Raw genomic sequence first — 12,475 nt, forward strand, 5'->3', positions numbered from 1 at the left:
CCTAATGGAAACATTAAAAATCTGAACAGATTGATTAGGAAAGGGCTAAAAGTTCCAAAACACTTTATAACAGGGTCTGTTAGTAATGTAAGAGTAATGTAACCTCCAACAATGAATAGCATGTTTCATATGCTATATTTTTGCTGGTCAAAGGGTGTCTCTAATGACATAAAGGAGAGAGCTCAGCAGGCAAGAGGAATCTGGAAGATTTTTTGATGTATATCTTTGAGTATTTTGGAAAAATCGGGCAAGGCAATGCCATATCCATAGTGGATACCGTTGTGACACTTGAATTTTCATTGGAGGAAGGCAGTAAATGAAAAACCAGGAGAGAGAGTAGAACTGAGTACTCTGAAAAAAGCTGTAACCAGCTGGAATCCTGAAGGGAAATTCACACTGCAACAATAACCTTTTTAAAATTAGAGTTGTTAACACATTGAAACTTGCTTTTGACATAGAAGCCAACTCTAGTTGCTACTTAGTGATGTATCTTTGCAATATGATGATTAAATATCTCACCAAAAATACTTTTACACATTTTTTCAGCCATCCTTCTCCTTTATTACAATATTTTAAAATCTACTTTTCCCCAGAAAAGGTCTGATTCAGATTAAGCTTGATAAAATCTTTTGTTCTGCTGCCACTTTGGAATTCTTATCTTGGCATGTGAACTCCCTAAGGATGTATTTGGAAAAGTGGGGGAGGGGGGGGAAGGGAAGGCCTTTGTATTTTCTGAGTAACGTCTTGACTCCCATTTAAGGAGCAAGTGCAGACCTGTAGGAAAAAGGCATATATTGATCTGAATTCTTCATAACCTAATTATATACTTGCCTTGCAGCAAGATTCTTCCTAAGCACTCCAAATTTAAGAATTGTGTATATGCTTTGCACATTTCTCAGGCCATTCTTAAAGTTAACTGTTTTTCTTGCTTGACACAAAATTACAGTTTCAGATTGCAATACTTATGTATGCAGGTAACCAACTGTTTCCATGCTTGAGACCGGCTCCCAGTTTTATGGTCAAGCAAGAAAAACATGAAGCTCACTCACGAGCGAACCGGCAGTAGTGCCTACTGGAACCCACGCCTGTTTACCCAAGGTTTCCAGCACCATTTAAACCATAGATTTAGAAGCCAAATAATTACATTTCAGGTGTTTGTTTGTGTGCATTTTCATAAATTAATGAAGGAAAGGGAAACTAGAAGCCGATGAAGAAAAACGCCTGTTTTCATTAATGATTATTCCAGCATGCTCAAATTTGCATTATTGAAGTCTCTAGAGATATGAAACATCTTTTTTTTTTTAAATTAAGAAGAAAATAAGATCTCCTTCATCTGTGTAGCAATAGCTTTTTTTCTTTCTGTCTCATGGAGAGTGCTGAACTGACTGATTGTCAAGTTTGCTGCTGGATTATCTGGTGTTCAATGTCAGATGGTCAGAGGTGATGAAGAAATCCTTGACTGATCACTGCAAATACTCCTCACTTCTATTCTCCACATACAATTCTTGCTTTTATTTTTAATTACTTCCTTCTCCTTCCTACGTGCTGTTCTTCATGCTCCATGCAAGATATGCCCAAACCAATCCACCCATTTCTTCTTATTCTTGCACCTTGCCCTTTCCCAGTAGAGCAGAAGAATAAGGAGTGTGGTGGTGGCCGAAGAGGGGGTGAGAGCTGTGTTGAGTTGTACTGTTTTGATGGTTGAGTGAATCTTGCTTTGTACTGTTAACGTCTCATAGATTATGCGCTGCCAAATACTAATTAAAAGGTAAAGATTCCCCTTGCACATATGTGCTAGTTGTTCCCGACTCTAAGGTTTAAGGTTTAAGGTTTAATTTATTTGTATGCCGCCCTTTTCCCTGAAGGGACTCAGGGCGGCTCACAACTCAAAAAGGGAGGGGAAAATACAAACAGAGTAACAAGAACACAAAAACCATACATAGTTAAAAACACAACAATCGTACCATTCGAAATGGGGCAGCGAGTCTTTAGCCCCAGGCCTGTCGGAACAGCCAGGTTTTAAGGGGGGTGGTGCTCATCTTTGTTTCAAAGCTGAAGTGCCAGTGCTGTCAGAAGACGTCTCCATATGGTCATGTGGCCGGCATGACTAAACACCAAAGGCACAGACAACACTGTTACTTTCTCACCAAAGATGCTGCTGCAGTTCTTTCCAGAACACCAACAGGCCTCAAAGGAGCTCAATACTGCAACAAGGATAATCTGGAAATACACTATCAGAAAAACAAGATTATGGCTTTTGCCTAAAAGCCCAAACTCTGCTTATGGAGCATTAATGATAATAAAATAGAACATTCTTGCCATTGTTGTGAAGTGACTCACAGCAGTTGTTAAATTAGTAACACTAACTTTGTTAAGTTGTTACGTGAATCTAGCTTCCCCATTGACTTTGCTTGTCAGAAGGTGACAAAAGATGGCCATGTGACTCCGGAACACTACAACTGCAACTGTCATAAATACATGCTGTTGTATAGGCCAGCACGCAAATGGAGTGTTGAATATGCAAATAACTGGGGGGAAGGAGTGTTGTATAGCCAGCAACAGCCTGTGCTGCGCCATGATTGGCTGGGACGCAGCACAGGCTGTGATTGGTTGGTGAATTTGACAGTTAATGACAGTTGCTGTCGGGAGAGTATAAATACCCTGTCCGTTTGCAGGGAATCGAATCGCTGTCATCTTGTACTTAATAAAGATCTGGCTCTCTGTTCCATGGCTCCTGCGTCTTCCCTCACAATACACAAAACATGCCTGTTGCCCAGCATCTGAATTTTGATCATGAGACCACCGGGATCAGAGGTGGGTTCCTACCAGTTCGCACCTATTCGGTAGAACCGGTTCGTCAAATCTACCAAATCGGTTAGAAGAGGTTCCACCAGTGGACCCGGAAAGCAGGCCACACCTACAGAAGAGGTTCCAAACTGTTTTGAAACCTACCCACTGGCAAGGATATTGTAACTTGACAGCTTTAAGACTTGCATGCTTCAATGCCAGAGTTTCTGAATAGCTACTTGGACCAACCTAAGTACTAATTCATAATTTCATATCCGGTCACATGGGTGGCAAGCCACTCCCACAAAGGAGGCCACACCCACAGAGTAGGTTCCAACAATTTTTGAAACCCACCACTGACCGGGATGCTGGAATGGTTTTGCATGCCATTAGTTGGAAGGAAGCCCATTGTGAATATACTGCTTCTATTGGACAAAGATCTGCCAATGCCATCCTTAAATTTTTCCGATCCAGCTGCACTTAATGCTTAAACTTAAACTCTTTAAGGCTAAGCCTCTAGCCCAGTTCCTTTATGGGACTTTGGTTGGCCCCCAAGCGTTGGGTTTACCTGTCTGGAAAGGAGCCCAATGCCATGCTCTACCCTTTGCAACATATCTGAAAACTTCCATTGAACTTTTGAAAGGCTTTGCCCCAGTGATTCCAGCGAGGTGGAAACGTCAGAATGTGTCCTTCTTTGTTGCGCCTCTATGGAGACATCTGAACCAGGTTTATATTTCCTCTGATTAGTAGATATTTTGGTCACCTAGGTTTGGCTTATGCCTAGATGTTGCTTATAGACAAGTAGCCTTTGTCTACAAGTACCCCAAAATACAGCACATGTACAGCTAGATTTTTCACAGCAGTGTAGAAGATGCATCGAACTCTGATGAGCCAATAACCCACAATGAATTCCTTGTAACTATAATTCATCTAAATTTTAGATGTTAACATTTCCCAGGTGTTAATAGATCCCTTTATTTTGCTATAATTTTAGATTTAATACAGTATAATTTTAGTCTTTAATTATATGCTAGTTAGGTTATTTTAGAAATGTATTTTAGTTGTGTTTTAAATTGTATTTGTTGATTATCTGTGCTGGTCTTTGATCACATAAATGGAATTGAAATTGATGTAAGTAACGTCTTTTAAATGCAGAGTTCTCATTTTAATTAACAATGAAAAACGGAATAAGATTAAGATGTGTTTGTGTGTATGTACACACAAACACACACATACAAGGACTCAATTTCTAAATTCTTAACAGCTATCTACCACATAAAAAAGAATCAGAGAATGTACTGAAAGAAATACATCTAAAGCTTAATTTTTTATACATGGAAGCATGTTTTGGAATTTTGCAAATCAAATTTTTTATTGTTAAGGAAGATTAGCAGTTATTTTGAACTTTGAAATAAAGACTTGTATTAACATGACATTGAATAGTAAGAAATCAATGCTTCCAGGTTTAAATAATATTCAGTATATTTATTATGATTTTAAAAAGAGCCGAGGTGGCGCAGTGGTTAGAGTGCTGTACTGCAGCCACTTCAGCTGACTGTTATCTGCAGTTCAGCGGTTCAAATCTCACCGGCTCAGGGTTGACTCAGACTTCCATCCTTCCGAGGTGGGTAAAATGAGGACCCAGACTGTGGGGGCAATATGCTGACTCTGTAAACTGCTTAGAGAGGGCTGAAAGCCCTATGAAGCTGTATATAAGTCTAACTGCTATTGCTATTGCTAAATGAGAGTTTTTCAACATATTATTTTTTTCATGTTTACTGGACACCACACAGAAAGTTTAAAAAGAGTGATGGAAAACTTATTGTATGATACAGTAGAGTCTTGTTACACTATTCTTTCATTTTAGTTTAATATCAATAATTTTGTTGATATCTTTTTGGGAAGGATTGTATGGTTTAAAAATCAGAATGTGGTTAGCGATTACTTTGCTTTGGAGGAAACAAGCTTGTGTTCTGCTTATCAACTGGCTGTTGAGAAGATTGATTAAAATTGTTCCATATGGTTAACATTTTATGCTTTGCTTTAAAACATTTATCTTTTTTATCTCTTTTTTCTTTTTTCCAAGGATTTGTATATGAAGTAACCTGGGGTTCAGTATGAATTAATTTTATCTTTTTATTTGTATAAGGCAGCAAAAAATCTTGCTACACTTATCCAACAATCTTTTCCCCCGATGTCTGTATGGGAAAACTGAATGAAAAAAGAGATATATGGGAAGAAAGAACTGTAATACATTTAACTTGAGGCAAGAAAGAGTGAAACTTGTAATGGAAACCTGGCATAAAACACTGCTAACTCTTGAAAGAGGTTCAGGCTGAGACTGCATAGCAGATAATGAGCACCAAGCTGCTGTAGCCTGCCAAATGTTATTGGCACATGAGCATGTACTCCATGCTTAATCAGAGCAACATGCAAGTTTCCAGGATTAAGTAGCACTTCCCCCCCCAAAAAAATATCTTGGACAGGTGCCATGAGTTTGAATTGAAATGGAAAAATTAGAGTTTTGCTCATTATTGTCTCCTGTAAAGTGGGAAAGGAGGACAATATATCAATAACAATGCATTGCATATCTAGTTAGTTACCTCTCATGCACATAAAACTATTCTTGTTGAAGCCATTCATAAACATTTGTGAAAAGAGCATAAAATTATCTTGACTAGTTTATCCAACATTTGTGCTTCCAAAAATCCGTTGCCTTTGGAAGCTTTCTAATGCCCTTTGCTTTTACATGTTTTTCTGGCTATTTTGTTTAAATATTGCATTTTCAAGCTCACTTAACAGGAACAGCAAAGTGATCCCCATGTGCTTTTTTATGAGAAAGAGCCATGCTGCTGAATAACAAAGCACCTGCTTTGTATACAGAAGGCTTGAAGTTCCAGCTTTGGCATTTTCCCAGTGGCAGAACTAAAACTGAATCCTGGCAAGATATTGAAAGTTAGAAGGGACAGTGCTAGGCTGATCTGGTTAATTTCAAAAGAGGGCTGATTTCCCACATTTCTTACCCTGGCAATTTATTTAATTACTTGTTTTGTTTTCCTTGATCACATTTGTGTGTGTGTGTGGGGGGGGGTTATGGGTGTGTTTCCTGCAACACAAAGCACTTTCTGGTTTCATTGACATAAGTGTTCTCAATTTTATTTCCTCCCCAACCTTGTAAAGTATGCAATGTTACAAGTCGCTACCTTATCTGGGAGATAGAGTACCTCCTCTAATTAAGTTCAGGTTACTAACACTCCCTATTTGTTGCCTACAAATATATTGGGTTCCTTTCCCATCATCCCCAGTCATCACTGCCTGGGGGGGGGGGGGCTGGTCAAATCACTAATAGCTTGAGATGGGATCATGGGTTATTGAGATGGGTTATTGAGACGGGAGCATGAGACATTGCCTAAGCTGAAACAGTGGTTGACTGGTTTGAAGCAGTGACTAAGAACATTGTAATGGCTGATAAATGTTAATCGTAATTGTGCTAGATGATATCCTGAGACAGGGATGGGTTCCTGCCAGTTCTAACCTCTTCTATAGAACAGGTTCCATAAATCTACAGTGCTGTTTAGAACTGGTTCCAGCTCCCTCCCCCCGCCCATCCACACATCATCAAGATGAAGAGCGAGAGGAGGAATTCTGGGAGTTGAAGTCCACAAGTCTTAAAGCTGTCAAGTTTGAACACCCCTGGTTTTTTTTTTCTAAAGGGTTAGGGATGCAAGGGTCTTGTAACTTACCAGCTTTAAGACTTGCACTCTTCCATGCCAGAGTTTCTGAGCCAACATTTTGGTTGCTAAGCAAGAGCGTTGTTAAATGAGTTTCACCACATTTTACAAGTTGGCCACACCCACCCAGTCACATGGCTGGCAAGCCACTCCCACAAAGCAGGCCACACCTACAGAAGAGGTTCTAAAAAATTTTCAAACCCACCACTGTCCTGAGAGCTCCCAGCTGTTTCCTTTCAGTTTATATTTTCAGTGTTACTCTTAACAAACCTGCATGGAATGGGGATTTTGCTTTGTAATGGTACGACCCAGAGATTAAGGACAAGGAAATGTAAGATTACTGTAGGAATACAAGATCAGCAAAATACTGTGGACCAGAGGTGGATTGCTCCCGGTTCGACCCGGATTGGGCGAACCGGTAGTGGTGGTGGCAGGAAGCATCATGTGCGAGCACAAGCAAACCAGTACTGCCGGGATTTGAATCCCACCTCTGCTGTGGACATAATATATTTAGACTTCAGCAAGACATTCAACAAAATAGACCACAACTTACTTCTTGGTAAACTAGAGAAAAGTGGGATAGATAGCATCACCACCAGATGGATTCAAAGCTGGCTGATAAACCGTACTCAACAAGTAGTCCTTAATGGTACTATGCCTACATGGAGGGAAGTAAGCAATGGGATACCGCAAGGTTCCCTCTTAGGCCCAGTAATCTCCAATGTTTTCATAAGCAACTTAGATGAGGGAATAGAAGGGGGACTGATCTAATTTGCAGATGATACTAAGCTGGCAGGAATAGCTAACACCTTAGATGATAGGCTCAAAATCCAGATGGAACTTGACAGACTTGAACACTGGGCCCTATCAGGGGTGGGTTTCAACCGGTTCGCGGCGGTCCCTGCGAACCAGTTGGTCAGCGAACCGAGAAGTAAGTAACTTCCGGGAACGGCGAAGGGCCCACCCGCCCGCCCGCGCTCCTTACCGGTCTTTGAAGGCTTCTGTGCTTCCATGCAGGGGCATGGCACATACAGCGCCTGCGCGATTCTCCATGAGCAGCTGGAGCATCGTGCAGGCGCTAAGACGCATGCGTGAACTGCGCGCGTGCACGAGGACGCCGCCGGCCCCGTTCCAACCGAAGAGGTTGGAATGGGATAAGCAACCCACCACTGGGCCCTATCTAAAAAAATGAAATTCAATGTAGAAAGTAAAGTCTTACACTCAGGCAAGAAAACCCAAAAGTACACATATAGACTGGGATGAAACCAGGCTTAATAGCAGTAACTGTGAAAGGGATCTTGGAGTCTTAGTGGACAACCAGTTAAATATGAGGAAACAGTGTGCGGCAGCAGCCAAAAAAGCCAATGCAATCCTAAACTGCATTAACAGAAGGATATGATCAAGATCAAGTGAGGTGCTAACACCGCTCTGTAAAGCATTAGTAAGACCACACCTAGAATACTGCATCCAGTTTTGGTCACCATAGTATAAAAAGATGTTTAGACTCTAGAAAAAGTGTAGAGAAGACCAATCAGGATGATTAGGGAACTGGAGACTAAAACATATGAAGAATGGTTTCAAGACCTGGGCATGGCTAGTCTAGTGAAGAGAAGGACCAGGGGAGACATTATAGCAGGGTTCCAATATTTGAGGGGCTGCCACAGAGAGAAAGGGGTCAAGCTATTTTCCAAGGCACCCAAAGGCCAGACAAGGAATAAACTGATCAAGGAGAGATTCAACCAAGAAATAAGGAGAAATCTCCTGACAGTGAGAACAATCAACCAATAGAACAGAAGTTGCCTTCAGCAGTTGTGGGAGGTTCATCACTTTCAAGAAGAGATTGGACTGCCATTTGTCAGAAATGGTGTAGGGTCTCCTGTTTGGGCAGGGGAGCGTGTGGACTAGATGACTTACAAGATCCCTTCCAACTCTTGTTAATCTGTTAAACGGGAAGCCTAATTCCTTTCCCTTTGTGACCTTTTCCTTGCTAGATCTGATCCTGACACCTAGAACAATAAAAGTTCAAATATAATGCTTATCCAAGTATACTGACTTTACTTCTTTCTTTCTTGGTAGTTTACGAATCCCTGAACTTTGATTTGGAGACTAGTGACAAATGGCTGGGAAGAAGACTACTGCAAGAAAATGAGGATAATGTCACTGATAAACCAGAAGAAGTAAAACATCTCTATCGAAAAAATTGCACTGAACCAGGTAGGATGGAAGTTTTCTTATTTGATTTGGGAGTCTGTGAGGTTCAATAGTTGCAAAAACACCACCCCTTTAATATTCCCAATCATGCAGTTTTTGTATGTATTATAAAATGAATGATGGCGAGTCTCTTCCAGTTCATACTCAAGATTAAGAGGCTTACAGAATTTCTGTGGACTTTACATGCAGTGTGTATGAAAACCGTGAAACACTTTTACTAGTTTTAGGTGCTCTTTGCTTTTATTATCATTGCAAACTGTGGCCTGAACATGGATTTTGAATGAAAGAGTTTAATAATTAATCATTGATCTGCCACTTGACTTTCAGTGAAATTTGTAAAATATTTTTTTAATAAAAGGGCTGTTTGTATATAAACGGTAGGTACATCTTGGACATACAAATATTTAGCATACCGTATATACTCGAGTATAGGCCGACCCGAATATAAGCCGAGGCACCTAATTTTACCACAAAAAACTGGAAAAGTTATTGACTCGAGTATAAGCCTAGGGTGGGAAATGCAGCAGCTACCGGTAAATTTCAAAAATAAAAATAGATACCAATAATGTTTTTGAATATTTATTTCAAAGAAAAACAGTAAACTAGCGGTGTATTCAATGAAATACTTCACTCACCTCATGATGCTGATGTCCCGCTGTGATGATGATGTCCCGTGCAGCCGCGGGAGCGATGTCCCGCCTCCTATGACACACGGCACAGTGATTCCTATCATTGGATCACTGTACCAGAGGAGGTGGGACATCGCTATGTGGCTGCTTGCCATAACAAGGAGGAGGTGGGACATTGTTGCAGAGCGGCAGGAGGGGGAGGAAGGGGAATCGTAAGACAGCCCTGCATTACATTAGAACGTGAGGAGGGGGGATGGTGCGGTGCGCGCTGCGCGGCAAACTGACACAGAGGGAGGGGAAACTCACAGGGGCACTGGGCCATTCACGAGTGTCACCCAGCGGCATGGCCCCGCCCCTTTTTCTCCTCCATTTCGGGCAAATTTTTCACTGACTCGAGTATAAGCCGAGGCGGCTTTTTTCAGCCCAAAAAGTGGGCTGAAAAACTAGGCTTATACTCGAGTATATACAGTACTTTACAGCCTATTTTTCTTCAATAAAACTAGGCTCCCTTTTAGTACTATGTCCCCTAACGCTGGTTGCTTCTTTTAGCTTTTCTATTTTTAAATTTTAAATGTTTCTTTGTCTTGTTGTCCCAATGGGAGTGGGCGGCATACAAATTTTATTAAACTTGGAAACTTGGAAACATTCTGATTTGTCAGATTTTCAGTTGTTCCTTCGTCTTTGTAGAAAAAGCCCCACAACTCCTTTCCTGAGGATTTCTTTTTGTACACATTCTTATCCTTTGTTCCCTTACCTTTATGGAGAATCAAATTATGTTGTTGGTAAATTATTTGATTTCTACGTGTTCTTTTCCATTTTCTCAATGGGGGCTGTCCCCTTTACAGTGCTTTGGTTCTCTTATTATATCATTTCTACAATGACATTGTTTTATGCTTGCTATGCATAATGAAAAGGAAATGAAAATCCAAATGTAAATGAAAAGGGTGATCTGTGTTTAAAGACCTTAATAGGAAGTAAGATTAAGGGCAATTAACAGAACTTATTCAAAGAGCAGTTAATGGCTACTTGTCAATTATCCCAGCTCATACTCAGTAGGACACAAGAAACTGGGTAAACTTGTATGTCATAAGTTTTTTATTAATGTTGGGAAGGATCCTTACCTGAATGCACTAACTTCCAAATAAGCATTATTAAAGGCTCTTTCAGAGGAGAATGCCTTGCTTGAAACTATACAGTTCATTTAAGTAATGTAATAAGACCTCTTGTTTTAATTCTATTTTCAGTTAATAATGGAAAAGGACATTTCTCAGGAAGGAAGGTTAGAGTACAGATGAGGAAAAAACGAAATACTGAGTTGTAATTATTAAATGCATACATGTTCTCAAACACTCAACAAAAACAGCTGCATTTATGTATTTTTAGCTAATGTCACTATAAAAATCAGAAAAGCAAGTGATTAATGAACTGAAAGGTTTGTACATACTAAAAAAGATGAATAGATATTTATAGGATTATTTAGCTGACCACATAATTTTGCCAACAAATTTATTATAAAATCCTGGAAGTTTTGTTTGCAAATTCTCACTTACAGTATAATTAACAGTTACATTAATTAGCTGTTATCTTCAAAAAAAGCAATATTATTTTTATAGATTTTTCTGATGAATGCCTATATTTTCTTTAACAAAAGTAACGTGTGTTAAGTCCTCGTGGCTACGATGCCACTCAAAGATATTGCCGGCTGTTTCTTGCCAAGCATGGCATATGCCATGCCTCAATGGCTCCGTTTCACCTGGCTGCCAATGGCATGGCAGAACAGACAGTTTGATCAGCCAAAGAGGCATTAGGCCACCTGGGGCCTGGAAATTGGTACGATCATCTGTCCCAATATCTTTTGGCGCAACACTTAACTCCTTGCCCAGTAACTAAGCAAAGGCCTGCAGAAAAACTTAAGGGTTTCTGGCTCTGAACAACTCTGGACTTACTGCCCCCCAGCTGTGCAGCGGAACAAGCCCCTGACAAATGCAGCACCACCCGAACTTTTAATGTTGGGGATCCGGTCTATGCCCAAAATTACGGGGCTGACCCGAGGTGGCTGCCTGGCCCCATCATTCATCTAACTGGACCCTACGCTTATAGGGTCAAGCTTAACGATGGATGAATGTGGCGCCAACACATTAACCAACTCAGAAGAAGAGCCACAGCATCTAGAACCAATCAGCATCCAGGGCGGGCCCAATCCTACCCTGGAGAAATAACAAGTCCATTAGGCCTTCTCGCACATCCAGAAGCAAACCAAACACACACCTCCCACCTAAGCATTCTCATCGCTGGACTGACTAGGAGATCTAGGCCTTCCAGCGATGTTCGAGTCTCCCTCCGACCTATCTGCACAGTCTCCAGTAGTTCCAGAGGACTCTTCACCAGCTCCTCCTTCTTCAGCCACCGCCCCAGAACTGAGATGATCTGGGCGGAGCCAACACCGGCCAGTATACCTACCCATGTGCCATCTGGGAGGAGAGGGATGTTAAGTCCTTGGGGCTACGATGCCACTCAAAGATATTTCCGGCTACTGGACGCTCCTGATTGGCTAAGATGCTAGCAGCCAGCTGGTGGGAGAATGCAGCCGTTCCATTGGTTTAGCCATCTGACAGCTCCTATATAAAGAGCAAATGGCAAATGTTGTTGTTGCACATGCCTTGTTAACTTGTTAGAATAAAGGTTGTTGGTTACTGTTCAACCTGCCTTGCCTCAGTTACTGCCTGCCTAGTTCTCCATACAAAGCAACATTAATATTTCATTTAAAGGAAGAAATAAAAGCAATTGTGATTGTTGTTGTTTTCTGTTAATATATTTTGGGCATATGAATAGGTAAGATTGGATAACTTTTCCTCAGGAAGAATGAAGACAAAACCTCTCCCAAACAAATGGGGTTATTTTAGTCTCTTATTTGTTATTGCCACTGCTTGTCTCCAAATATGCAGAAATGTAAGTACAAGGATCTGGATGCAGCAAATTGTGACTTATCCAAAATGCAGTTGCAAAATTGGCTCAAAAACAGAAACACTTAAAGTGCTTCCCCCCCCCCTTGCCCTTTAAATTGGGGCATGTACGTATGAGTTCTTGATGACCCCTCCAAGAATATATTTGTAACTA

General features: G+C 40.8%; 1 protein-coding gene across 1 annotated transcript in view; it reads left to right on the forward strand.

Moving 5' to 3' along the window:
• The window catches only part of SLC24A3 (solute carrier family 24 member 3), a 205,924-nt gene that overhangs the window by 37,613 nt on the left and 155,836 nt on the right, over nt 1-12,475 (forward strand). The window contains exon 2 of the mRNA XM_087721891.1: nt 8,595-8,732. Coding sequence (XP_087578017.1) covers nt 8,595-8,732 — 138 coding nt within the window. The remainder of the gene's footprint in view (nt 1-8,594; nt 8,733-12,475) is intronic.

This window comes from Thamnophis sirtalis, unplaced genomic scaffold (genome assembly GCF_051295495.1).
Source record: "Thamnophis sirtalis isolate CommonGarterSnake01/CBP01778 unplaced genomic scaffold, rThaSir2_p1.2 scaffold_8, whole genome shotgun sequence".
Lineage (NCBI taxonomy): Eukaryota > Metazoa > Chordata > Lepidosauria > Squamata > Natricidae > Thamnophis > Thamnophis sirtalis.